This window comes from Linderina pennispora, assembly GCF_002104995.1.
Source record: "Linderina pennispora strain ATCC 12442 chromosome Unknown DL89scaffold_2, whole genome shotgun sequence".
Taxonomy (NCBI): domain Eukaryota; kingdom Fungi; phylum Kickxellomycota; class Kickxellomycetes; order Kickxellales; family Kickxellaceae; genus Linderina; species Linderina pennispora.
The window spans coordinates 129,699-156,413 of NW_024468250.1; the positions used below are offsets into that span (position 1 = coordinate 129,699).

Below are 26,715 nucleotides of genomic sequence, written 5' to 3' on the forward strand. Positions count from 1 at the left end.
GTGGGAACAAAAGCTATATACGCAGCACAGGATTGTGGTGCTGATAAATGGGCGAGCCCAACAACGCCCGAGCTTTACTGCGTTGCCCCTGAGCTCTCCCTCGACCCGGCTTTTATCAGAGCGTCATCAGCCTATGAATTGTACGTGATTTTTGCCATGATAACGAGCAAACAAGCAGGCAAGGCGCACATCGCTGAATCTTTTCCCTCGTTTGGGCTGAATTCCCTTGGTCGTGTTCTTTTTATTTCTGAACAAATGAGAGCCAAGGAGGGTGTGCGCGGGGATTGTCATGTCGCATGCATGGTGCTTGCCGGTATTATAAAAAACGAGAAAGGAAAAAACCACATCATGCACATGTACTGCACGCTGGTTGCTTGTTCGATTTCGATTCGATTGGCCCTGATAACAGCACAAGGGCGAGGGCACGGGGAGGGGTGTGGGTAGTGATGGCGGCAGCACCGAAAGGAAGCCCAGCAAAAGCCTTGTTCATCATGGTGGCACAAGAAAGCATAGCCTTCGCTATCCTGAACATCTCTGCCAAGTCTGCGCTGCCCAGCGCCGGTTTTGCCCCTTGTGCAGCTGATCTGGCACGGGTGCAAGAAGAGTACAGTTTAGGCCGTGCAGCGCGGCCGCGTGGACAGCAGCGACCATTTACGACTCTGGCCGATCATCCCTCGGCCAATGTAACGCGGGGCTTGACAAGGGAAAATAAGCTTTTTTAGGTTTGTGGATATCCTCCAGCCTGTAAAGCGTAGCTGGCTCTTGTCTCGCATATCTACCGTGGGTTGATAAATGCCCACTCCCCTGTCATGCGACAGCGGGAGATCAGACATTGGGCGCACATCCAGCAATATGCGGCTCCAAACCAACAATGTGCGGCTCCTATTGTCCGTGCTGGCAGGAGCATGGCCATGTCCTGGATATGTACCTCTGCTCAAGCTGCAATTGCTCGTATAGGGATGGGCTAAAGATGTGTTTGTTTGGACAAACCAACGGCCACCGCTATGCTTAGAGTTTGTGTTAGCTATGGACTGGCCAGTGCATCCAGCGCGGCCAGCGCAGTGCAGGCGAAGGCAACAGCGACCAGTCCGCCAGGCGCCTAATCACTCTTGGCTGCGATCGAAGAAGATAGTTGACCGCCAGAGTGGCTGGGAGGTGGTCGCACAAGAGGCAATATTTGCAACCAGCTGATGCGATACAGACCAAGGATTCCGTGTTATTGAGGCAAGGTTTATGCTGTTCCTGGGCTTTCTCCGCTCCTCTTGCCATGGACGAAGGAGCAAACGTGCATTCAAGGAGGATGGCGCGATTGGGGTCTCGACTCGGGTCTTGTCGGCACGGGGAGCAAGTGAAATTTCCCTATTCGCTTTTGACTATTTTGTCATTTTTACCCAAGCAAACACGAGCGATTTATTTTTTGAACAGCTTTCAGATTCGGACCGGTCTGAGGCAAACATGCAAACAATCGGCTATGTACGCGTGCCTTGCCTTCTGTGGGTCCGAGGCTGAACATCGCGTGCGCCGAACCGCGGCTGAGCAGAGGAGAAGAACAGTCCGCGATGACACCCACCGGCCATTATGTTGGTTGGAAGCTCTCAGCAGTGAGGACGACGATACCACTACTGGCCAGACACACGAGCTCACACTCTTCTCTGAATCACTCTGGATGGATGAGGGATGTGGATGGAAAAGGGGATACCGGAAACGCCATGGGTGGCCAGCTCGGCATGGGGTGAGGCGGGAAATCCACGGGGCTGTGGAGGTTTCCAACCCAGTCTTGGCTCGCGCTACTCCGCAAGTACACAAGACCCAGTGATGCAGACTGGGCTGCCCCCCCATGGCTGCCTGAGGAGACATGTTATGGTGGGGGAGGCGGGTGAGCTGGCAATACTGTTGTGGTCTGGCATCCCCACCATTCTTTCTAGCTGCAGACTGATCGCGGTACACAGGGCCGCTGTTCAGTGCAGTCTCAGAAATTTTTTTCATGTCAGCCCTTCGGCAATACATCCATACATGGTATTATCGAGCTGGGGCGAGTGACCGAGGGCGATAGGTCTCTTGGATCGTCAGCAATTTCCGAGACCACCTCGCCCTGAACAGCCTGCAATCTACCAGTAGCGCTTCGGCCAATTTCTGCGTTTGGGCGCTATCGGTGAACGATCAGGCCAGCCTAGATCTGAATCGATGGCGAGAGAGTGCAGCATAAAGCGTTGAGCCCTCTCCGCCATATACGTTTTTGGACATGGAACGTGGTCAGGGCCGCCTGTCATCGTTACCTGCTTGGCCCGCCACTGAGCAACAAAAAAGCAACCAATGCAACTGATTTGTCGAACGCGACCATGAATAATGTGCATTTTTACTGGCCCGAGCATCATCATCATCATCGCATACTCAGCAATGTAAAAAAGTGTGTTCATAGAACCACTGCTGGGCAGCTCTAGTCTGTATCCTCAAGCAACTGACATACTGCTCAAGTCCCCTTTCAAAAAGAGGGAGCGCGAATTATGTGCCAGAATCGAAATCGATTGCCCTGCAAAATGGAACGCTGGCCAAAGGATACGACGCCATTTGCAAAGGGATAGTGAACGGGGACACGAAGTAGACAGGAAAGAGAAAAACCTGGGCCAAGGCGGTTTCCCCGCGCACAGCCCAGCGGTGCGGGCCAAAGCACAGGAGAAAGAAGAGAGCGCAAAGGATGTACATGCGCTGGATATATGCCGGCGCGCACGAGAGAGAAGGGGGAAATAGGGAGCGGCCAACGGCATAGAACGACCAATAATGCCTGCTTGTTCCAAGGCATTGCAGGACGGGAGAGTGGGGGGTGTTTGCTACCACCCAGTCAGCCTGCACTCTAAAATCGATAGTACCCCCGGGGGCGGCTGACGGGGTGATCCTCCACCCCCTTGTAGTAGATTGGCCTCGCTCGACGACAAAGAACAGGAGCAGTTTCAGTGGCTATATAAACAACGCGAGGTCTTCCTCTCTAGCCCTCGTTTTTTCTTTTGAGTAGGCCAACGATTTTATTAAAACAGCTTCCCTTCTGTACCCATTTCCCTTACACACTTGTACCAACACCACGATTTCTATCCCTTTCCAATATTATAAGAAAAAAGTTGTTCTGTATACTTGTCCCCTCCCCTCTGCCGGATCTCAATATACCCCCTCGTATTTCAAGCCTATATCAGCTCTTTCTTGATTGATCCACGTCTGTTTCTCCTCCTCATTTCAAATACCCACACGGCTTCATATCTACACATATTCCACACACCATGTATATTCCGGCATCAAAGTCGTCTTTTATGTGCAGCGGACGCAGCGTGATGCTGAACCGTAGCAACAGCACAACTGCAACCACCACGGTGGGAAAGCATGAGGGTGGGGCACCGCTCTCACTTATTCTACAGAGCCACACATCGTCAGCCGCCAAGCGCGCCCAGGCACGGCCCACATACACTCCTCCGGCTGTGGTGCGCAAGAACTCTGGGGAGATTGTGCGCTCCTGCCTCCGCAAGCGTGCTACCTCCGAGCCCAACCTCAGCTCGATGCAGCAGCCGTCCAAGTTTGTCCACTTTGGAGCGGACTTGGAGCGCGTGCGGTGGTTCCTGAAGGCCCAGAGCCCCGAGAGTGTCCAGGCAGATGCCTCGCTTGACGACGAGCTCTCACGCGCATCGACACCCGTGGATGCAGCACACACAGCTGCTGCACGCCCTGCCATGGTGCGGCTCACATCCATCCGGCGCCCGACACCCTCGTTCATTGTGTTTGAGGAGAGCCCGGTTGTGCTGGAGCGCATGGACCTGGCTGACAACAAGGCCTCATCGGCCGTCATCTCGGGCACCATCAAGGTCCACAATCTGGCGTACGAAAAGAACATCGTGGTGCGCTACTCGCTTGACGAGTGGAAGACCACCCAGGAGGTCTGCGCCAAGTACCAGCGCACACTGGCTGAGCCCTCAGGCCCGCGCCCCGGCATCGACCGCTTCACATTCTCGCTGCCGCTGCCGGCCTCGGCCATGGTTCATCTGCCTGCTGTCGTTGCGCTGTGCGTGCGCTACGATGTCGGCGGTGCCGAGTACTGGGACAACAACAAGGGCTCCAACTACATGGTTAAGGTATCGCACCCTGCCCTGCCTGCCATCGCCGACGACGATGCCGACCACCCCATGATTGCCATGAAGTGCAGCGCCGGCTACTCGCAGGAGCTCAGCGCGCCTCGCCGCCTCACGTTCAACGAGACTGCCTCCGCCCCGTGGGTACCTACTGCCATGGCCTCGTACTCCAACCCAACCCCGGCCGACACTCGCCGATATATGGCCAGGTCCGAGGCGCTATTTGCTTCCCCCTCCCAGCGGGCATCTGCCAGTAGCAATAGCCCGTCTATTGATGCCTTCACTCAGCAGCCGCCCATGTACACGCAGCAGGCGTTCTCGCCGCTGCAGCCAGGGCTGCCGATGTACCAGGATGTTGCGTGGTGCGGAACCGACTTTACCTCCTTCGACTATGCACCCCCGGCGTACTATTACCGTCAGCCGAGCGCAGCTGTGTCGCCATCTTCCCTGTCACCTGCCAACATTGCGCGCCTGTCGTCGCCTGTTGCCCAGCAGCTGGCGGCCCGCTCGGGCTCGCCACTTGCCACGCCCATGCGCACTGGCAGCCCCATCAACCACCAGGTGTTTGGCCCCAGCGGCGCTTTGCGCAACAGCTCGCCGCTGACCTGGGCCCAGGGAACCACGGCCTCGGCACTGCAGTGCTAAAAACAACTGCAGATGCAGCAATTTATTGGCGTTTCTACCAGCGCTCGGCTGTCGATGAAATTGCTTGGGGGAGGTTTGTCGGGTTGGGTTCGCTGCGGTTGGGCTCATTTTTCAATGAGCGTGCATTATCCTGCCGCATCAGTTTACCACCCTCGGGGGCGTGCGGCGGACCTCACCTCCCCTGCGATTGTGCCGCCCTTTGGCAAGGGTGCCTTCAGTGCCGTTGCTCTCCTCCTCCCAGAGCTTTGCGCGCATTGTCGCTGTGAATCGCAGCCTTGGCCTTTGTCTGCTGGACATTGAAAAATGGCCCTCAGAACATCTGATGATGCGCTATAGCTTGTCTTTTGGCAATTGCACTCCTTGCATTTCTCTGGGGGTGGCTCCTTGTCCATCAGGAACTCCGAATCCATTCGACGCCAGCCAAGACAGGCACTCCAACCACCACAAAACCATTCACCTCATCATTTATCTTTCCTCCGCCTGTATAATATCATTAACCTTAACAATATCCACTGCTGCCTGCTTGCATCCCATCTCTCCCACACCCCTTCTGCAACGCCGGCGCCGCACCGAGATCTGTCTCCAGCATAGCCTGCATCCCCGAGCGCAAGCCGGAGAGTCGACATGACCAGGGATCAGACACAAACTCTACCAACATACCAAGCGAGCTGGTAACTTTGGTATACACTGCGGATAAACCCTGAGTTACATCCTGGGCATTTCTTCCCATGTATCCGCCATATCACACGTATCATTAGATCTGAATCGCTCAATACAACCATCATATCTTGCTATATTTCGGCCTCTGGTTCCAGCTGCTAGCACGTTTCAAGGCGCTGTGCAGCCGACCCCGTGTCATTTCTAGTGGGGCCATCCCATCCAGCCATGCAGCCTCGTCTTCTCTCCTGTTTGCACAGCCGGCCAATTGTATGTACTCTTTCCTGGCAACGGGTGTCCCAGAGAAAAACAATATGCAGTGTCCTGTTGTTTGGACGCATATCGCTTGATTTCCTTCTAGCCATGAATGGATGCTGCAGACAAGGTGATTTGTCGTTGCCTTGTCGGCGGCAGCTCAAGGTGGGCATGGTGTGAGGAATAGTGGGAAGCCCAGCACCAGGACAAGCGTTGCAGCATGCGGTCGGGCGTCCTATTCGCCCGCCTGTGTATTGTGCATTTGTGAGCATGCACAGCCAGCTGCCCTGGAACAATGCGCCTTTTCCCAGAATGCTACAATTATGTCCATCCACCGCGTTGTTCCTGCCTGCTGTCCTTTTAGCAACCCACACCCCATCTCTCCAATCACCAGTAGTGAGTGAAAACTGCAAGTACGCGCACAGCCGTGGCAAACGCGAGGCGCAGGCAAGAAATCAGGACCGTTGCTAGAAACGCACAACCCAGTCAGGCATCCAGGCAGTTCATTATCCACATGTCGCCACAGCATTGATGACCGCTGAGCGTGACTGCACTCTCCGTTTCTTCGTCACATAATGGATCCACATGATCCGTGTTTTTTCCTTCGTGCCTCAGGAGTGATTCAGCTGCTATGCAAAAGGTTCTATTCCCCAGAGAAGAGCTTTTCTGCTCGTCGGCCGAGAACAAGCTCACCCGGAATCGCCCGCGCCGCACGGCTTCTGGTATGTCTATTTTTGTCTTAATGCAGCTTCCGTAGCAATGAGCTTATTGCCCGCTGCATACGCGATCCATGCAGGCCGGTTCCTGGGCAGCTCTGGGCCTATAGGCAGAGCCCCTGCTGATTAGCGCTTGGGATATTCGCGTCTGGATCTACGCAGAAATCGCCAGCGCCAGGCAGCAGCGGGCTTGTGCACCACTCCCCTCCCCTTCGTGTCGCAGCGATCCTTGCCGAGCGCTGTTTCGCTAATGAGGAGCTGGTCGCGAGACGACTGGCTGATCCATTGTCCGAGCCGAGCCACGGACTATCACGCCAGGTTCTGACAGGCACGAATCACATGGACTCGCACGCCAGTTCCTATTTGCGTGCTGTGGTCCGAGCGGAACAGGGCGGCGGTGGTGTGGGAACAAAAGCGCAGAACGTATGTTTTTCTATTCAATTCATCGATAATGTAAGGCGCGGCCTCCGTGCATCTTTTTCTCCTCTACTATACACAACAATCGAGCCTTTTCTTGTCCTCTTTTTGTCTTCCTTGTCTACAGCCCAACAGCGACAGCCTCCTCCCAGCCATGCCGACCGAACAAATGAGCAGTGCCAACAAGCCCCTCAGCGCCGAGGGCCGGACATACCACGTCGAGACCAAGTATGGTGAAGGTAAGACAGTGTAGCCCACACGCAGACCGGTGTGAGTGCAGTCTACTTCTCTTTTGCCGCCCGTGCTTCCTGTTGCCGTTTGGGAGAACAATTGAAGTGCGCCAGAGTGTGGCAGCCGCACAAGGGGTTTAGTTGCGCCACGCATGAAGTATGTGTGGCGTGTGCGTGGAGAGCATTGAAGGATTTTCTACTGATCCCTGCTCAAAAAATTTTTACAATGGTAGTTGCTAACCGCATCATCACTGTCGGCGACCCGCAGCGCGCTCGCATGATGTCAAAGTTCCTCGACAAGGTCCTGTTTGAGCGGTCCTCGCACCGTGGGTTCCTGACGATCACCGGGATCTACCGCGGGCTGCCGGTCTCGATCGTGGCCATTGGCATGGGCCTGTCGATGATGGACTTTTTTGTGCGCGAGACACGTATGGTGGTTGACGGTCCGCTGTCGATTGTGCGGTTTGGCTCGTGTGGTTCCATCGGGGAAGCCAAGACCGGCGATGTGATTGTGGCTCGGTCTGCGTTTGGTATCTCGCGCAACTTTGACTACTTCCGGACCCCCTCTGACACGCACATTAGCGACAAGCCGTACATTCTGTGGCGCGCATCGCCGGCAGACTCGCAGCTGACTGAGTGCGTCAAGAGCGAGATGGGCAAGAGTATCGGAAGCGAGCATGTGTTTGAGGGTGATGTCGGTAACGCTGACAGCTTCTATGGATCGCAAGGCCGCACGGGTACTGATTTCTACGACGGTAACGAACATCTGCTGAGGTACATCCACGAGGTGTACCCGGGAGCTACGGCGCTTGAGATGGAGAGCCACATGCTGTTCCACCTGGCCGAGGTCTCGACTGGCGCTAACAATGATCAGCCCAAGTCGATCCGTGCTGCCTGCGCCCTGATGGTGTTCGCTGACCGTACGGGCAACTCGTTCATCAGCCCTCAGCGCAGCGCCCAGGTCATCGAGAGCTGTGCCCGGGCACTGTTCGACAGTCTGGTGGCAGACATGCCTTCACAGGAGGGTTTGCACCCGGCCGAAGGCAGCGTATGGGCCAACGAGCTGGCAAAGTAAGCTAAATAGCATATTAACACCAGCTCTCTTCTGCAAATATACACTGTATCACGCCATCTTGCTTCATGCAAAACAACACATTTGTGTGCAGACCAGGGGACATTCGCTCAGGCCCGGATTTAAGCTGGCTGATGTATATGGAGCTGGAAAGGGCATGGTGCGACACTGGCACAACCACACAACAAAGGCTACTCCCCTCGGCGTCTGCACCAACCTAAGGGCGCCAAGGACACTACGAGATTCGCCACCTACGCAGTGGATTCATGTGCAATGCTGAGGGTGCCCTTGTTGCCTGGCGCCAGCTTGAGCAGCCAAAAATATGCCTAGGGTCTATTTATAACCAATGATCCCAGGTGATGATGTAATTCAATGAGAAGCGCCTGTCGTGAAAGAGCTGGTCTGAATTCCAGAATATATGCCTGTGCTGTTCTCTGCTGCTCTGTGCTGAGAGGCAGGGGCAGACTATGTGATGTGACGAAATTCAAGCATTCGATTGATCTCGCCACTGCGGTCCAGATGAGGGGACGATCGACTATGTCCGTCTCCAGGCGGCGCGGGCAGCAACGCTGGCCTCAATCCCTTTTCCAACCAACGAAACATCCTGAAATGGATTTGGTGAATTGGGGTGCAGTGTCATACGGTTTCGCATGCGAGCCCGAAAGGCGACCCCTATGTCGTGGCAGACCCGCTGGCCTGGGCTATTTCTTCCAGCCCAGAGCCAGCATGCAGCACCCTTCCAGCAGAAGCATGTCATGTAAAGCCGGTGGTACCTTGCCCTCACTCTAGACATCAGCCAACGTGCCACTCTTGCACAAACTTGGACGGTATCGAGCACCGACTGTGAGCCAGAAACAAATGGCTGGTGCAATCGGATGCCATTGACTCATCACTGACCATTGGGATCTATATCGTTGTTATTGCTTGGCAAGCCCTATAAGAATAAGACGGCGCTGTCGTGGAATGTTGTCTTCGGGGCCGACAAGATGGTGGTAGATCGCGCTTCTCTCAGGTCATGGTGTTTCTTTGAGCATCTTCGAGGGACCAGGGATTGGGACAGCCCACACACGCGGCGCTGCCTTGGTGCGGCAATACCGCCTCTTTCTGATGAAGAATTAAGCATAGAGCTGCCGAATACAAGTGCAGAGTGCATTCCAAGCCCACTCGCTGTTGCACACAGCAGATTGTTGATGCTGCTGCTAGTCACTCAAACCTATCTCTTCCGCTGCCACCTATGCAGCAGCAGCTATCTATGGCAGGAGTGAGCGGCTATACACTGCACTTTGGCTTTATGATCCACATCTATTATTAGACAGGCTAAAAAGTACCTGTGGGCTCGCAATACCGCTCGTTCACTCATGCGCACTAGTCTCCGGCTGCGCAGAGCAAAGTGGATCGGGTGTTTGAGTGGATGCGGTATCCACACCAGATAGGCCGGCTGGCTCACGATGCAGGCTTTCCTCCAATGCTTTGGGAGAAGGGCCAGAAAGCGGTGCAACCACCAGGTGGATTTCGGTCGGATGGTAGTACATTTTCAGGCAAAAATATTTGGCCCAAGTCCTGGAGAGCGGTGACTGTGGATAAGCGCCATCTGCAAATTATCAGCCGCCTGCTGTCAGTAGTTGGGATGTCTGTATAAAAGCCATACCTGCCCAGGCCGCTGGCTAGATTTCCTCATACTAACATTTCAGTTCTTTCTTTTAATTCCAAGCCCTCTCGCCTGCGCCAAACCCAGCCTGATAACCCCCTATATTTCAAACCCACGTATAGTACACATTTTTGCTCCTAAATCACATAACCCATGAAGTTCGCTGCTGCTCTCGCTACTGTCACTGCTCTGCAGTCGCTCCTACACTGACCATCGATCCTATCGCTACCCCTATCAACCCAATTTTCACCTCCTCGAAAACTCTGACCTGGCCTGACTTTGGTGTCGACTCTGCCTCCACTGTCTCTACGCTTGGGGACAGCCCGCTCGCCACCCCTGTGGTGCCAGCCATGACTATCTTGCTCCCCAAGTGCGGCCACTAGATCAATGCACTAGAAATGTTTGGTTATCTCTAACTTACTCTCGGCTATTCGACAGCTTAGCGTTTGTTTCCGCTATCGGCTCATTGCCAGCTCTCGGTAACAGCAACATTATGTTTTAGGTGAACTAGCATGCTCTGGTTCCATTTCTGTGCTTAGACGATGTGCCTATTTGCCACTCGTTCTTGTTTGACATTGTACGATATATAAAAAAAGTTAGCCAGGCGTAAAAGATATACTGGAGCATTCCCTGCTGGACAGGACGACTATCATAGTGATTTCCTGCCACAAGCTACATGAGCTATGAACTTCAGCTCTGGCGCATTGCCCTTTTGATGCAGACGATAATGGCAACCCAACATTCATCTCGTATATTTGCACGCATGTTGAACTGCGCTAGGATAGAAATTGACAAGCGAAAAATGTATAAATTTACTAAAATATTATCCACAAGAAAGACAAATGATATGGCGAGAAAGGTGTCGCTAGAATATTTCGAATTCAACGCAAAGAGCCATGCTGGCCCAGAGAGGAGCCACGGGCCAGGCAAAGCGGCGCAGGTTCCACAGATATCAGGAGCGAGTAGCTCACGCCTTGGGCGGCGGCATCTGTGGCTTATGCGTATGATGGGGATGATGAGAAGTGAGTGGTAGTACATTGGCGGTAGAGGGAGGGTTGTGGACGGGAGCCACAGGCGCCTTTACATGCGGGCGCACAATATGCGCAGCAGAAGGTGTCGTGGGCATCGGCTGTGCCCGCGATACACCAGCACCGCCACCATTGACAGCCGCCGGTAGCCTCTGGGGCAACGACTCGCCTGTGCTGGCAGGGTGCTGCTGCTGCTGCTGCTGCTGCTGCTGGTTGAGGCCCCGAGGCAGTGGAATCTGCACGGGTGCTCGGCTCTGCTGCGGGTAATGTGGTCTGGGGGTCACACATGCTGTGCGTTGCGGTGTCTGCTGCGAGTGTTGCTGAGCAGGCGATGCGACACGTGGCGGCATGTGTGGCCGTGCACTGGGGGCGGTGGTTGGGCCATGGCTGGCTCGTGATGGTGGTGGCGATGGCCCATTAGTGGCTGCCACTGTTGAACGACTGTACTGCTGGGGGCTACTAGCAGGAGCTGGTCGGCGCACCTGCTGATGCTGCTGAGAAGGGTAATGGCCGTTCACCGCAGACGCCATAGGTCGGTGCTGTGGACGATTTGCCGGCGCACCACTGGGCATCGGGGGGCGATAGTGGACGTTGCCGGTCTGCTGCTGCGGTTGCTGACCAGGAGGCCGGCGGATAACCTGCGGTCGCTGCTGCTGTTGCTGCGGGTAGCCATTCCCCGGGCGCTGTGGCATGGGCACACGGGCTGTGGGCCGCGTGCCATTATTGGCTCCAGTAGGCATGGGCCGCTGCATTGGGCGCTGGCCTTGAATCGGCGGCGATCCGTTGGCAACCGGTCGCATGATCGGGCGTCTGACAGGTGTACCTGCCATCTGGTGCTGGGGACGAGGAGCGGGCATCGGGGGCCGTGCATTGGACAGCGGGCGCTGGCTGGCTGAACCAGGGGACATAGGTCTAGGCTGATGAACCATGCCTGGCCGGTATTGCTGCTGCTGTTGCTGTTGGCCAGGTGCCATGGACCGCTGCTGCATGGGTGGTGGGCGGTGAGCACCGTTCGATGTAGGCCGTGAAGCATGCTGCTGGTGCTGGTGCTGTGGCTGCTGCTGTATAGAAGGCCGCTGCTGGGTCTGCACAGGGCGTGGAGGCGGACGATTTTGCTGCGGGTGCTGCGGTTGTCTCTGTGAAACACCCGTAGGTGAGTTTCTACCGCTGCCTGCTGTTCTAGGCGAGCTTGCAACATTGCTGGCCTTCGTATGGCTAGCCTGCTGTTGCTGCTGCTGCTGCTGCTGCTTCTGCTGCTGCTGGTTCTGTGCCATCGCTGCCATGTTCAGCGTGTGGTTATAGATGGCACTAGCAAGCCTCAATACCACCGCGGCATCAGGGACCGACGACCGAGGGTTTTTGGTCTTGGCAACCGCCGCCTGCTGCTTCTTGGGTGTGGGCTTGCCGCGGGGGATGCGGATAACACGCGCGCGCTTGCGGACGCCAGCGTTAGCAGAGTCGTCGTCGTTATCGGCCTTGGCACGCTTCGAGTTGTTTCGGTACAGCAGATACGGTGCCACAGCTTGCTGTTTACCAGTGCTCTTTGCTGCTGCCGCCGCACGCAGACGCAACAGCAGATTGGCCTTGGCTGTTCCCGTGAAGCCAAATGCCTCCATAGTCTGAGCTAGCCGGGCATTCAGGCTGCTTGTCGGCTGCTGCCCATTTTTTGCGCATAGTACCGCGCGAGCCGCTGCTAGTGGCTCCGTCAGACTCGATCTCGTTGCTAGAGAGCTTGAGCGGCGTGGTCGACAATTTACGAAGCGCTGGCGGCGAGCTGGGCGGCGGCGGTGGCGAAGGCGGTGTCGAGCAGCAAATCATGTCGACGTCGCTGTCCTCTCCAGGAATCACCATGCTTATATCCAGATCTAGGTCATCCGGGAAATGAGCGTCCATCGACGGCGACAGTGGTTTGCTGGTCAGCGGCGTTGCTGTCGAGTCTACCGCGCTAGTAGTGCTGCTGACGCTGCTAATCAGGGCGGGCGACGACTCCTTAGAGTCTGCCGACTGCTCCACAGACGCGGCCAGTGCTGCAGCAGCTGCTGCAACCACCGCGCTGGTCGAGCGGGTGACACGTACGGCTGCTATACCCTGACCAGTGGTCGCTGGGGCAGCCGAGGACTTGCCCTGGTCCACTACAGAGGACACAGTAGCACTGCTTGCAGCAGTGGTCTTGGTGGCAGACTGCGGCGATTTTTCGGGGGTGTTGCCCACCTTTGTCATCAAAACCGACCCTGTGCCCGTGGTTGTCTCGTCATCACCATTGCCGTCACCATCACCTTCATTGTCGTCGTCATCATCAACGGCCATGGCTGCGTGCTCGTCTGGAGATTGTGAGCCCGATTTGGCCGACTGCTTCTGCTGTTGCTGCTGTTGCTGCTGCTGCTGCTGCTGCTGCTGTTGATGCAAGAGCTGCTGTTGGAGCCGGTTCTGCTGCTCAGCCACCAGTGATGTGCCAAGCATAGGGCTTTCTGCACTGAGCAGCTGCAAGAACGACTGCAGGTGTCGGTCGTCCGAGCCAAAAATCGCCTTGGCAGCGCCAGCAAAACTGAAAGCGCCCGGCCGCGTGGCCAACGACTGAATGATTGACGGGGATGGCGTGCCTCGCGCGGTGGCTCCAAAGGTGCTGGTGCGCGAAATGCTCTGTTGTGACGCCGAGTTGCCTGCAATCGCCGAATTAACCATGGTCTGGAACTCAATGCCAAGCCCGCTCTCGGCGATCTCGGCGCTGGTGGGCGCGCGTATTGACGGCGTTGCCGCCGACCCTGAGCCAGACTGGGCACCGCCGGGCTGCTGCGATGCCAGCAGCACGCTGGCAGGGTCGTTGAAGAAGGGCATGATCAGATGGCGGATGAACGACGTTGGCAGGGGTGCTGGGAAGTAGGCTTCAAGGTTGTCGTTCAGGAACGGCCCGAGCCTGTGGTTCAGCGAGCATGTGGCAGCCAGTGCGCGCGCCCGGGGCAGTGGAATCCACGTTCCATACAACTTGCTCTGCGGTCGCCGCCACTTGAACCGCCCGACTTCAAGGCTGAGCACAATACTGCGCTCTTGTTCAGATGCCACTCCGCCGGCCAGCAGCAGCGACGATGCATTCACATAGCCGTTCTCTACCAGCCGCAGTAGCCGGTGTCGCCGCACAATCCATTTGCCCTGGCAGTCGGCGGCTGGCTCCGTTGTGGTAAGCACGGTCATATATACAGGCACTGTCTCGACAATCGTCAGCACTATACGCGGCGACACAGGAACCTTGGTTGCGACCATGGCTGTGGGCGAGATATCGGCAAACGGGTCGGGCAAGATGACCTTGCTCGACGACCCGGTTCCAGACGCCGAATCGTCCCCGTTGCCCTTGCCGCCCTCGGCAGCATCCAGGCTCAGTGCCGCCTCGGTATCAATCATCGATTTGCTTACCGAAAGCAGCTCCGCGTCGTCTGGCTGGAAATCAACCGTGGTTGCAGTAGCAGCAGCTGGTTGTTGCTGCACGCTATTGTTGTCCTTTTTAATATCAGTGGGAAGCTCGGGGGCTGCTGCTGCCACAGCCGCAGCCGCAGCCGGGACGGCCTGCTGGCTGTCGCTGCATTTTTCGCCATCTGCTGTGACTGCCCGCGAATCCTGCTCCCTCACCTCCCCAGCGGCTGGCCCTCCATTGGCCACGGAGCCCGTAGACAGTGCCAGCAGCTTCTGTGTCAGCTTTGAGGACAGCTCATCGTCGAGTGTGCCATTGGTGCCGTCGGCAGAATCTGCTCCACGCCATTGCTGGCCCCCGGTGTGTGTGCCAGAGGCATCTGCGTCAAAACCACCGGCCACAGAGAGGGCACGGCTGGCGCTGTCGATTTTGCTGCTGCTGTCTGATTGTGTGGGGTTAGAGTTTGTCCAGAGCTTGTCGAGCTCATTGACCGACATAAGCTCTGCATCCATAAGATCGTGGAAGCTGTTAAAGTCAAAGTCGTCGGTATCGTCGTCGTGGTTGGGTGCGGAATGCTGGTGCGACAGACCTGCTGCGTCATGCAAAGGCTCGGCCTTGATGACAACTGTTGCGGAAACGTCGTCTGAGGCTGAGCTGTGGGGCTCGACCTTTACTGTTGTTGTGGAGTGTGCTTCGAGCGTCGCTGTGTCTATTGCGTGTTCCCGGCACAGATCGTGAAAGAGTCGGTGTTGTTGGGACACGACGTCAAGCATAGGATGCACAAAGGCGAGTGAGTAGAAAAGGTGAGTATGAAAACCCGACAGTCGAGAATAGAGCGCAAAGGGCAGTAGCAAATAGAGCAAGAAAAAAAAAAAAAGAGAACAGGCAGGCAAAAAAGAATCGGAGGCTATTGCTTGTTTCTTGCCTCTGCAAAGAAGGGCGTGCACACAGCAAGTAAACAAATAGGAGGATTTCGCACACGGGAATAAAAAAGTTTGGGGAGGCGCGGGCGATGTAGAAAAAGTCAAACAGTTTGGATGGTATTTTGCGAGTGCAGAGGGAAAGGGGCGCGAAAAAAGGCTGCAGGCTTGTCGGTGTACCCACATCCTCCAATATGCGCAGACCCAAGCAGTGCCCCTCGCTCTCTGGAGCGTATACGTGGAGCGCGAGTGCGTGACGAAGGATCCAATGAAGTTACTCAGTCAATGCACACAGCTCAGCTACACATCGCTTTGTGGACGACAAAGGGCGGCGAAGCCTGCAAGGATGTAAACAGCCGCCGCCCAATTCCTCAGCCCTTCAGCTTTTAATGACCCATGTCTTACCTGAAAGTCGGGCATATTCGTCGCTGTCGATTTGGCCTGGACACTCGCTTTTGATGGTGGAGGTGGTGGCCGAGTCGCTGCTGTCCAGCATCGTCGCTGCTGTCGAGATCACTGGCGTCAGCATATCAGCAGCAACGCTGTCCTTGCCCACGATCGGCGACACGCCAAAGATGCTGTCGAGCGGGGGAGACATCAGGCCACGCGGCAGCAGTAATGGAGATGCCGACTGCAGCTCGCCAGCCCCGGACCCAGATCGGCTGGGCGAGTGGCCGAACTGGTGCATGTCGCTGGGATCATCGCCCAGCGTGCTGTCGTGACGCGGGCGGTGCGAGGGGGATGTGGCAGGCGGAGCGGCGTCAGATCGGGCGACGCCGAGGCGCGCGGCGTGGTGTGTGGGACAGGCGGCATCAGTGTGGAGTTTCCAAGGCCCAGCAGCCTAGAACTCTGCCCACTACCGGTGCCCTGCATGGCCAACGCATGCGGAGAGAGAGGAGGCGATCTGCCTGAAGTATCCGAGTCTGAATCCTCATCGTCGTCGTCGTGGCTGGCACTCATTTCCCGGTCGCTCTGCGAGTATGTATCGCTGGCGTTGCCCCCCTCGTCCTTCCTCGCCCGATGTATATGTGGGCCGCCACTTGCCCGCTCCAACGCGCGGCATGCCGCTATGGTCAGCCTTTGCACCTCGTCCTACATCATGGCTCGCAGATCGCCTGGCACGAAGTCCGCTTACGATTGGCCGCTCGTCTGCCAGGCGCGATCTGCGGCGTGGGTATGCCTGTGAAACTGCAGAGCGGACCGATTTGTAGCGCTTGCGTGCATAGGGGTTACTACTGCTGTCTGCATCGTCGCCGCTATCGCTGGTGCTGTCGCCGCCGTCGCCGCTGTATGATGTTCGCCGGGGCCGCCCTGTGCTGGACCGGCCTATGGTTAACCGCGGGGCTGGCTCCTGGACACGACTGCTTTGGCGGATTGCTGGTGTCTGCCACGCGCATGGCCGACGTGTCATCGGCGCTGACGGCCCTGCGATTCCGCCGCTTGGCAGCGGCCGCAGCCGCAAGCGCTGGCTCGACGGCTACGGCAGGGACCATGCACCGGGTCTTCTTTGCTGATTTGGATCGCCGCGATGCGCTCGGTGTGGCCTGCGTCGGAATGATGCCCTCCTGGACATGCCGCAGGAATTCGTCCTGCTCGGTGCCCGATGCCACATAGTAAAAGTATTTGCGTGTGTGCTTTTCGTGAGCCACCCGGCCCAGAATTGGAGGTCGTGGCGGAACGTGTTCCAGAATCCGCTTAAAGTGCTGCGATATCCGCGATGAGACCGTCGCGTAGGGGGTTGCTCCACTACAAATAGGCGATATGATATTAGCAATTGGCCTGTGGAAACCCAGAAAAAATTTTCCCTCCTCGCCGCGGGTGTCCAACGCGGTCGTCGGTCAAGGCAAGGCATTTTTGAGAAGGGGCAGGGGGTGTGGCAATCACGGAACATTGACAAAAAACCTGCAGGCACACAATTTCATGCACTGAATAATTTCAGTAAGCACCTGGAGCAACACGAAAAAACCGGCCGCACTAGATACTCTACCCTAGCAGCGTGAACTCGTGTTTCATGATACATGTAGCCAGTTCCTTTGGCGAGCTGGGCTTGTTGTTGCGTGCCACCAGCGCCTTGAGAATGGCCACAAACACCTTATCCCGCGCATCGTCTGCATGTAACCGATCGATATCGTAATCGCGCGGCGCAAAGGTGTTCTCCGTCTGATCCTCATCTGACGACGACGACAGTGCTGATGTTGTTGACGAGGCTGCCAGTGCAACCCGCTTTATGTCCTCTGTTACCGCCCGTAGCTCAGACGGCGAGATCATGTCCTTTGGGCCTTCGTTGTGGGTTGGTTCTGTGCTGCCGAAGTCTTTGTCTATACGCGCTCCTTTGTTCCTTTCTGGTCTACACGCGCGACACGGAAAAAGGAAACAGATAATGTAAATAAGAAGGCGGAAAGAGGAGAGACAGAGTGACAAAAATTAAAAAAAAACGAACAGATAGTAAAAAATGGGGGAAGGGGAGAGGGAGGAAGCGAGAAAGCGAAATGGCGTCAAGTTAAACCTGCCTCTCTGAGCCAAAGGAAAGAGTGATCCAAAAAACCCGGCAGTACTGCGACTGACTTCAAAAAAGAAATTGGAGGCTGGCGATGAGATAAAATTGCAGCGCATGAAGCAGAGGTGACCTGTGTTCCGAACATCACCAAGTGGTTCACATGGGCAGGCAAAGTGCAGCGCGTGTAATTGATGCTATCATTGCGCTCTCTCTGATGAGATCAAGATAACCCCCGTCTGTGGTACATGCAAGGGCGGGAACCAAGAGACCTTGTCGCCAGACTGCCCACCCAGCCAGATCCTGGTCTGCAGTTTTTTTGCGCAGCCAATCGGTCCCGATATATGCCAGGTTGGCCCACTGTTTATCAGAGTGAGACCGGCCCATCAGATCTACTGAGCGCCAGGCGCATACACAGGCGGGACGCGTTGAATGTATGCGCGGTCAACCGCACACTATATCCCTGGGCGTCCCCTCCTCTTTTGTCCAAATCGAGGCATTGCTTGGCTCCGGGTGGCTTCCGGCAGGCTAAGCGGCAGCGCGGCAGGGGAGCGGTCTGAGTGACTTCCTTTTTGCTGCTGCATACCCATTTCTGTGGGGGAGAAGCGAGGTGGGGGACAGGATTGGCCGTGACAATGTGTGGGGGGAACACAGGATGTAGATGGTGGATATCGGCAGGAACCGCGGGCCCGCAGAATCCCTCTCGGAGAGCCGCCCGATCCGTAGCCTAGATCTGTATCGCTTACCTTTGGTAGCCGGCGATCACACAGGCGCGCAGGGAATAAATGGTTTACAATAGAGGTTGCTCTGGAAATACAGGTGGTAGCAAAGAGAACAAAATAGTGTCCAAGGGTGATCGGGAAGAGAAGGAAAAGAAGTCTACTTCAGACGCTGTTGAGCTTGAACTGTGACAGTTGCAGGGAAAAAATTTTTGGGGGTGGGGAGAGGAACGAGTCACTTTTTGTAGAGATCTTTAAACCCGCCTTTTCCCTTCCCCTGAGGCTTCTCCTCCCGCCGCCACCCACCGACTTGTTTCCACTACCTGGTCCATCCGATCATGCTCCTTACATACCCCATGTCGTGCTGGTCAAGTGGGGTGGTTGCCGTGAGCATGGACCCTCCAGCTTACCGTCATTTTCTTAGCTAATGGGCACCGCTGACATTCTGCATGACCCCCGGCCATCATCTGGCCAATCGCTGAAGCCATATTCCTGGATGCCGCCTGCTTGGCCATGACTGCTTTTTTTTTTTCGCTTGTGTGCGCAAGAGTTGCTAGGACCTGGCCAAGCCGGCAGAGAAAGCAGGCGCGTGGTCGAGGCAACCGGCGCGGACTATCCCGGCTCTCGGTGGTAGCAGAAGAGACACAGCAACACGCATACTCTACACCATTGATCGCCGGCCGCTGTGCAAGGTACTCTGGCGCTATCGCAAAGGCCGGAAAAACGACTGGGGGAATTTCTGTCGGGAAAAGGCGGAACTGGTTGCAAAAGGTGGCCCAAGCTCACTCTTGCCTGCGCTGAGGTATTTTTTCACACTAAATGATGCAAATCACTTAAACTGCCGCTCCCACATCTCCTCCTACACTCGTCGCTGCGTTCGGTTTCTCCGCCCGGAGTGCTCCACTGTACTCGCCTGACCACTGGTCGGCTCCGCACATCTTATGCAAAAGCGGTCTACAGGCGGCGTGCCAGCGATGTTCTATACACAGGTATCGTAGCCGAGGGAGCGAATAGTGACGGTAATCGCACATGGACGTAGGAAACATGTCAGCTGGCATTGCCGGCCCAGCAAGTGTAGACTGAGACTACGGCTCTCCGCAGCCGCTGTGGCTAATGGGTGTTGTTTGTAAGGTGGAACCGTAGTATCGGCTGTACCACACTACTGGCCAACAGCCGGCCTATCAGCAACCAGGTTCAAGATACAGTAGATACATGCTTGCATATACTGCCCCGGGTTTATTGATACTCCTAATGTTGCGCGGTCGACGATGACTGCCATGATGATGCCATGGAAGTTATCGAGTCGACCGACAACGAGAGCAGCTCTCGCGCTGAACCAATGGAGATATCCAGCGGAGACTTGTGACCACTACAATCACAGCTTTCCACCTCGGTTTCACTGATGAGGTCAGACGTCGCACTGCAACGGAATCTTCAAAAAGGCTAATGCGTGGCATTACTAGTTTTCCTTTCTCTTTTCCTTTTTCTTTAGTTTTGAAATCCAAACTTATCCACACCCCCTTATTAGCACAACAAAATTTTTCAAAACTCAGCTCATAAATTATTATTATTAAAATGTCCAATCGTGACACAACACCGGGTAAGGGCAGCACCTCTGCTGCGCCAGTTCCCGAAGGAGCAAGTGCTGCACCGAAGCAGTTTACCAGCGTAGAACATATGAGCGCGGTGGAGCTGCAGGCGGTTTCGACAGTGCTGCTCAACATGCATGAAATGGTTGAGAAGACTGACAAGTTCAATGCAGACTTGGACGGCCCGACTACAGAGGAGTGGATCGAGAAGATCACAGCCAACATCCAGTTCTTTATTGATGCTAAGGTGCCCACAGCTTCAATTATCCAGGCCATCAAAGGAAGGCTAGATGGCAAGGTGAAGGCAGTGATTGGTGATCGCAAGTTTGTGCACAAGACTGAACTGAAGGATGCGATGATGCAGGCGTTCCCTCAGGCACGGTTTGCAAAACATGCGCGTGAAAAGCTGGGCAAGGTCTCGACGTTTAAGGAGCTACCAGTGGACAATATCAAGCCTCTTGGAATGAAGCTGCTGCGCCGGGCCGAGCTGAACGATACACACTGTATTATGCTTGCTGAAACCCTAGCCAAGCTCGATGCACAAGCCTGGTATGCGACGGAGACCAAGCCGTCAATGGCCACCACTGCAAATATTGAGCAGATGCTGACAACTTTCCAGCGGCATTATGACATGCATCAGGAAATTGGTGAGGCTCGAAAGATAGTCGAGAGGACATCCAATGTTAGCAAGGGCCACGATGAGTCTACTCAGCCTGGAGATGCAGCTGCACAGGGAGGCATGAGGTCAGCACGTGCATCGCGCAACGCTCGCCAACGCCAGCGAATTAGGGAGAAGCTGCGTCGTTTGGATGAGCTTGAGGCGAAGACTGCCAACCCAGACCGCCGTACTGAGCAGAAGCCCGATAATCCCCGCCAGAGTCGCCCAAAAGACTAGGCGGCCTTCATAGCCAGCAACGCTTTGCATCGGCTTCATTTGTAGTTGGAATTATTTCGAATGCATTGGATACCGAGCAAGCAAACTGTGAGGGCCGCTACATACCTAAGAGTCATTGGAACTCAGGCTGGAGGAAAGTCGATGGCATTTCGATTAACGGTAGCAATGTGAGTGCAATTGCAGATGAGGGATCTCAGACTGCATTGATTACACACAATGCTGCACAGCGACTTGGCCTGCGAGTGTGGACGCGGGAGGCACCGGTTCTGCTGCCGATGTGGGGCAATGAACATGGCTATAAATCCCTAGGCCGTGTTTATGCTACTGTCAGCATTGATTATGGACCCGATGTTCGCATATGCATGGTTGTCGCTGATTTACCTAATGTGACCTGGGATCTGCTACTCAACAAGTCGACGCTCGACGCGCTAAATATACTGCTGATGACACCAGCAGCACGCCGGCGTATTGAAGCTCGACAGCGTGAGCAGAAACAGAAGAGGCTCGAAAGTGTTGAAGACACATACAACGCATCCGAGAAGGGCAGCGAGCCGGACAGCGGTCTTGCCCTGACAGATGACGACGATAGTGTATACGATGCTACATTCGAGCCTAGCAAAAATAGCCAGATGATAGATTCGGCGACAGATCAGTCTGCAGCGGATAAGGCGAGGAACACGATAAAGCGCGGAATGCGTGTGAAACTAGGGTTGCCACCAAAGTTTTATACATATGAGCGTGATGACGAGTTCCGACGCCTTGATGCATTGTATCCACCGGTTGACATTGATAATGTTCAGAATCGACTTACTGAGCAGTGTCCAACACCAGTGATCAAGCAAAAGTTGCTAGACATAATGATGCGGCATGCATCAGTTGCCAGAGAATATCCATCAGGCTGTCCACCACCCGCAGCGATATCGCCAATCATACCACCGATGGTTACTGAGCCCAAACCGATTCATGTGCTCCAGCACTCACAAAGCGAGAGTGCTGTGGAAGCAGTGAACAAATTTGCTGCGACCCGTTTGAAATATGGCATCGATTACCCGAGTTGTAGCCACGCACAGGCACCAGTATTTACGCGACCCAAGCCGAATACTACTGCGCGCAGAGTGCTGCTTGACGACTCGGCGAATAATGAAGTCAATATGGTTTCAACAGGTTTGCAATTGCCTCGACCATACGATGTGCTAGCCTTTATGCGCGACACCCGAATCATCAGTTCGATCGATTTGGCATCCTTTTTCACTACAGTCCGACTGTCACCCGAGATTCGACATATGTGGGCATATGATGCAGCGCAACATGGGCATGTGGAGACAGCGCGTTTAGTCCAAGGCAACTCTGAGTCGCCAGCATTAGCGCAAGCATTCATCGAGTTTGTCATGTCTCACGCACCGTCCTTGAAAGGCAAGCTGCTTTTGTACATTGACAACATCTACTTGAAGTCAGTGTCAGGAGACTACGACGCACATCTAGCCGATTTGGAGGCAATGTTCAAGAGCACTTGAACAGGCTAATCTGCTCATTAACATGGACAAGTCGGTGTTGGTGGCTACAGACCAAGTCGAGATACTCGGATATATGTGGAGTGCAGACCATAGCTGGCAGATTCCAGACCACCGTATAGAAACACTGCTCGACTTACCGATGCCGACCACAAAGCATGGAATTCGTGAGCTTTGTGGCGGTGTTACAGCAGTTGGTCGACATCTACCGCATACTCAGCATTTGCTTGCGCCTTTTCATGCTTACACTGGCACAAAACGGGTCCACGAAGAAGGTGCTACGTGAATTGGAGCCAGCCTGGCATAAACTCAAGTCTGCGTTGCTCGATGTCAAGACACTATACATTCCTGAGCCTGGAGCTCCGCTAGTGCTGCGGACCGATGCATCAGAGCTTGGTATGGGAGCAGTATTGCTGACACAAATATCCCCTGACGAAGACGATTTGGCTCCTGTAGCGTTCTTCTCCAAGAAGTTTGATGGACTGAAAGGTCAGCGTCCCCCTGGATGGCGAGAATGCGCGGCCATTGTAGAAGCGGCGAAGTACTTTTACCCGTATCTCGATGGATGTGCCAACCTGCGGATTCAGACAGATGCTACTACCGCACATGCCATATTCCGACACAAGACAGAGAGCGATGCAGATAATCTCTCAAACTTCAGGATGGAGCTGTCCAGCATGGGCATCACAAACCGAATGATGGAGCATCGGCCGGGTATCAAGCAACAAACAGCAGATTGGCTGTCGCGCGATATTGCACCTTCGGTTGGCGAAAATAACCGGAAAATTACCGAGCCAGTTCACTATGTCTTTGGCGCCATTCGAACAGACACCGATGACGAAGAGTCAAGTTCAGATGGCGAGGTTGAGGATGTCGAATTCTCAGTTGATGACTATGACAACGAGATATCTGACGATGACAGCAGGAACATGCCACAAGCCGACACACAAAGCACGCAGCAGGACGACGACGACGACGACGACGACGTTGACGACGTGCGGCATGCTATAGGTGCACAGCTGGACGAAGAAGAGCTTGGTTCCAGAATGGAGCACATGTATACAGCGCTTCCTGATTTGCCGCATCCATCAGAATATCTCGAGTGCCAGTACACTGACAATTTCCTCCTTATGATCCGGCGTATGTGCGAAGAGCGAACACAAGTAGGCACGGATGCAGACCAGCCGCATTTGGATGAAGCAGCTGATTACGGACTCCAAAATGGAGTACTTGTCCATTTTGTTGAGCTCGGAAGTCTACGTGGTACTGATCTATGGGCGCCAGTACTTACAAAATCTGCAGCTCGTGAGTACATAACCGTGGCACACATGGCATTGGCACATCCACGGTATAAACGGCTCTATGGGTTTGTATGCCGACGGATATGGTACCACCAGTTATCCAAACTGGTCGATGATGTAACCAAATGCTGTACCGAATGCCAGATGACAGCGATTCAGCAACGGCCTAGTATGGTAATGGTGCCTTCGCAGATGCCAGCTCCACGGGAACAAGTCTACATCGATCTGCTTACAGTTGGTCCAACTGACAATCCCGAACGTGAAGCATTGGTCATTGTCGATGCTGCAAGTATGTATTTTGAAGTCTATCCGATGACAAATACTACTGCAGGCGATGTCATTGACGTGCTCACTATGAATTGGTTCCAGGCATATGGCCGACCCCAGATTTTGACCTCAGATCATGGGCCCCAGTTTGACTGCATTGAATTCCGCAACTTCTTGCAGAGTAACGACATCGCATGGAACCCATCGTCAACATACCATCCACAAGCCAATATTGCCGAAACTGCAGTAAAACGCTTCAAAAATGCCCTGAGGCCGCTCTTGCTGCAGCATCCACATGAAAATTCATGGACGCATCATGCAGCCCGAATCGTAGCTGCGAACGCCGTCACCCCTAACAGTACAATTGGATGTACTCCAGCTGAGCTGTTCTTCGGCGAACGAAATCAGCACACGATTAACGAGCTGGCTGAAAACCTTTACCAGCGAGCACGTCAGCAGCAACAGCACATACGGCAACAAGCAAGACTGCGTGCGAATGCCATTGTAACATTGCGCTACTTCTTACCCGGTGAGCTGGTGACCACCCGTGCTCACCCAATCGCACACAACATTGCTCAAGCACCAGAACGCCGACGCGGTCCATACAAAGTAGTCCAGAGAATAGGCACGGTCTATAAGCTCTGTGACAGGCACGAAAACGTGCTGGCAAAGAACTTTGCCGGCGCTGACTTGATGCGATACCGAGAAGACGACGATGGTGAATGGCGACAGACTAATACATCAAGTGGACCCGGACCACCAGGATCACCAGGAGCATCAGGAGCACCAGGAGCACCAGGAGCACCCGGTAATCCCTTCGGATCATCCAGATCAAGAAGAGGGCCACCTAGTTCGCCAGCAGACAGTGGATCAGGGTTGAGACCAAGCAGTCAAGGCCAGACTCACTGGACGCCAACACATCATGTGCTAGTTGCAAACGAGACGATGAATTCGGATGGCACGCAGGCAGAAGCAATAGTACCAGCGACAGCTGAAATGTCCGAACCAATGGATAGCGCACTAAATGGCCAAGAAGTGCCTAACATTGAGGCTGAACATTATTCTGCACGCTCAAGACCGAATACATCGACCGAAACGGAGCGCCATAGACCAGTAACACGGTCATTGTCTCACGAAACAATCACGCCCCCAGATTATAACCCAGATCGGCATCGGGACGTTTACAGATGGGTTCGTGAAGGCCAGACCGATCGTGGACTTAGAGTTGATCCCATTGCTGAACCTGACCCAATACTCGAAGGCCATCCCAACATCTCCCCGGGTATTAGTACGCTGGACGAGTATGGTATCAACAAAGTTCCAGGATATGCAAGTCTGTCGGCGACGTACGAACGTGACGGCGAACAAGTAAACCTTGAAGAACCGACGACAAACAGGGATAGCGCTGAGAGCAGCCCTAGCCGCAATTGTTGCGCGGTCGACGATGACTGCCATGATGATGCCATGGAAGTTATCGAGTCGACCGACAACGAGAGCAGCTCTCGCGCTGAACCAATGGAGATATCCAGCAGAGACTTGTGACCACTACAATCACAGCCTTCCACCTCGGTTTCACTGATGAGGTCAGACGTCGCACTGCAACGGAATCTTCAAAAAGGCTAATGCGTGGCATTACTAGTTTTCCTTTCTCTTTTCCTTTTTCTTTAGTTTTGAAATCCAAACTTATCCACACCCCCTTATTAGCACAACACTAATAAAAAGACGTTACTTTTGGAGTGCTGGCAGATTTACACCAACAAATGCCATGATCGACTGAATCACATTGTAGCGGCTGACAACGACCTTTGCAAACTGCTCGGGCGTTGTGTCGTTGAGGTCCTTGATAGCAATATCAATGTCCCGCTCGACGACATGCAAAAGGGCATTGGCAATATGCTGGACGCTGGCTTCGTTGAATAGCGTGTCCAGAGCAGCGTCTGTTGAGCACCCCTGATGTGCGCTGGCGGTGGAGCCGGCAGCAACCAGAATCGATATATACCTGATAAGCTTCATAGTTTGAGTAGAAATGGAGGCACAAGATATGGAATTGGGAGGAGGGTTCAGCTGGTGCTCGCAAGCTCTAGTCAATAGACTGAAGTCTGCTTTTGCAAATGCACGGCGCAGATACATACTGGTGTGTGCAATCACGGTCGGCATATGGTGGCACTCTTATTGAAGACTGCTGCCATATGATTGCCATGTCCAAGCCATGTAGCTCATATATTTATGACAAACCAAAGAATTCACTAGCACAGGAATTTAGATTGGCGGAAGTTGGGAAGCAAGGAACCACGGCAGCGTCGTCCTGAGCAGTCTGTACCTAGAGATGATATCCGCAGCAACCGCCTCGGCAGGCACCTTAGCCACGTCCACCTGCCATTTGGCGGCGCCCGTCTCCAGCGACTTTAGGAACTGGGCAGCCATGATATCGGTAGTGTTGTTGTTGATCAGTCTGTTGAGGGCCTCGTCAACAGTGCACGAGTAGTGCGCGTACGCGGAGGCGAGCAGGGTAGAGGCGAAGGCGACTGATAGCTTCATTGCCGGCACTCGTTCAATCGGTAGTATCTAGAAGAGTTAGAAATATAATGAAGAAAACGAAGGGTGCAAAAAAAAAGAAAGATATAGCATGTGTACATGGCAAGACTTGTCTTGCAATGGCGGTCGTCAATCAGCCTTCTAGGGAAATGGCGGGTATGCAGGCCAATGTATGCTACTGGCTTCTGATAGAAGTGATGGTGCAATAGACATGTAGGAGGCGGTTTTGAGCTCATTTCTGTGGACGCTGCTACCAATGATAACAAGGAGGACGGTGGGCTGGCAGAAAAAGACCTGAGATGCG

The 26,715-nt window shown here is 54.5% G+C and overlaps 8 protein-coding genes across 8 annotated transcripts; 4 read left to right on the forward strand and 4 right to left on the reverse strand.

Moving 5' to 3' along the window:
• Positions 1-2,968: 2,968 nt before the first annotated feature.
• On the forward strand, positions 2,969-4,915 carry DL89DRAFT_81099 (uncharacterized protein). The gene has a single exon (XM_040892100.1). The coding sequence runs from the start codon at positions 3,270-3,272 to the stop codon at positions 4,752-4,754; it is 1,485 nt and encodes a 494-aa protein (XP_040746012.1). The 5' UTR covers positions 2,969-3,269; the 3' UTR covers positions 4,755-4,915.
• Positions 4,891-5,477, forward strand: DL89DRAFT_81026 (uncharacterized protein). Its single transcript, XM_040892099.1, has 2 exons — positions 4,891-4,900; positions 4,951-5,477. Exon 2 carries the CDS (start codon positions 5,077-5,079, stop codon positions 5,380-5,382), a length of 306 nt encoding a protein of 101 aa, XP_040746013.1. The 5' UTR covers positions 4,891-4,900; positions 4,951-5,076; the 3' UTR covers positions 5,383-5,477.
• A 1,346-nt stretch (positions 5,478-6,823) lies between these two features.
• Positions 6,824-8,413, forward strand: DL89DRAFT_243691 (purine and uridine phosphorylase). The gene is made up of 2 exons (XM_040885041.1): positions 6,824-7,038; positions 7,263-8,413. The coding sequence occupies exons 1-2, from the start codon at positions 6,954-6,956 to the stop codon at positions 8,102-8,104; spliced, it is 927 nt and encodes a 308-aa protein (XP_040746014.1). The 5' UTR covers positions 6,824-6,953; the 3' UTR covers positions 8,105-8,413.
• A 1,964-nt stretch (positions 8,414-10,377) lies between these two features.
• DL89DRAFT_281403 (uncharacterized protein) lies at positions 10,378-14,953 on the reverse strand (the record flags this gene model as incomplete). Its single annotated transcript, XM_040889642.1, has 2 exons — positions 10,378-12,401; positions 12,457-14,953. The coding sequence occupies 2 exons, from the start codon at positions 14,951-14,953 to the stop codon at positions 10,717-10,719; spliced, it is 4,182 nt and encodes a 1,393-aa protein (XP_040746015.1). The 3' UTR covers positions 10,378-10,716.
• A 1,255-nt stretch (positions 14,954-16,208) lies between these two features.
• On the reverse strand, positions 16,209-17,644 carry DL89DRAFT_81147 (uncharacterized protein). Its single transcript, XM_040892101.1, has 2 exons — positions 17,088-17,644; positions 16,209-16,846 (listed from the first exon to the last, which is right to left on the reverse strand). The coding sequence occupies exons 1-2, from the start codon at positions 17,366-17,368 to the stop codon at positions 16,357-16,359; spliced, it is 771 nt and encodes a 256-aa protein (XP_040746016.1). The 5' UTR covers positions 17,369-17,644; the 3' UTR covers positions 16,209-16,356.
• A 2,171-nt stretch (positions 17,645-19,815) lies between these two features.
• DL89DRAFT_264886 (uncharacterized protein) lies at positions 19,816-20,882 on the forward strand. Its single transcript, XM_040886421.1, has one exon. The coding sequence runs from the start codon at positions 19,889-19,891 to the stop codon at positions 20,795-20,797; it is 909 nt and encodes a 302-aa protein (XP_040746017.1). The 5' UTR covers positions 19,816-19,888; the 3' UTR covers positions 20,798-20,882.
• Positions 20,883-25,573: 4,691 nt separating this feature from the next.
• DL89DRAFT_264888 (uncharacterized protein) lies at positions 25,574-25,908 on the reverse strand. Its single transcript, XM_040886422.1, has one exon. It carries the CDS (start codon positions 25,887-25,889, stop codon positions 25,602-25,604), a length of 288 nt encoding a protein of 95 aa, XP_040746018.1. The 5' UTR covers positions 25,890-25,908; the 3' UTR covers positions 25,574-25,601.
• A 220-nt stretch (positions 25,909-26,128) lies between these two features.
• On the reverse strand, positions 26,129-26,472 carry DL89DRAFT_264889 (uncharacterized protein). Its single transcript, XM_040886423.1, has one exon. The coding sequence runs from the start codon at positions 26,412-26,414 to the stop codon at positions 26,136-26,138; it is 279 nt and encodes a 92-aa protein (XP_040746019.1). The 5' UTR covers positions 26,415-26,472; the 3' UTR covers positions 26,129-26,135.
• Between the last annotated feature and the right edge of the window lie 243 nt (positions 26,473-26,715).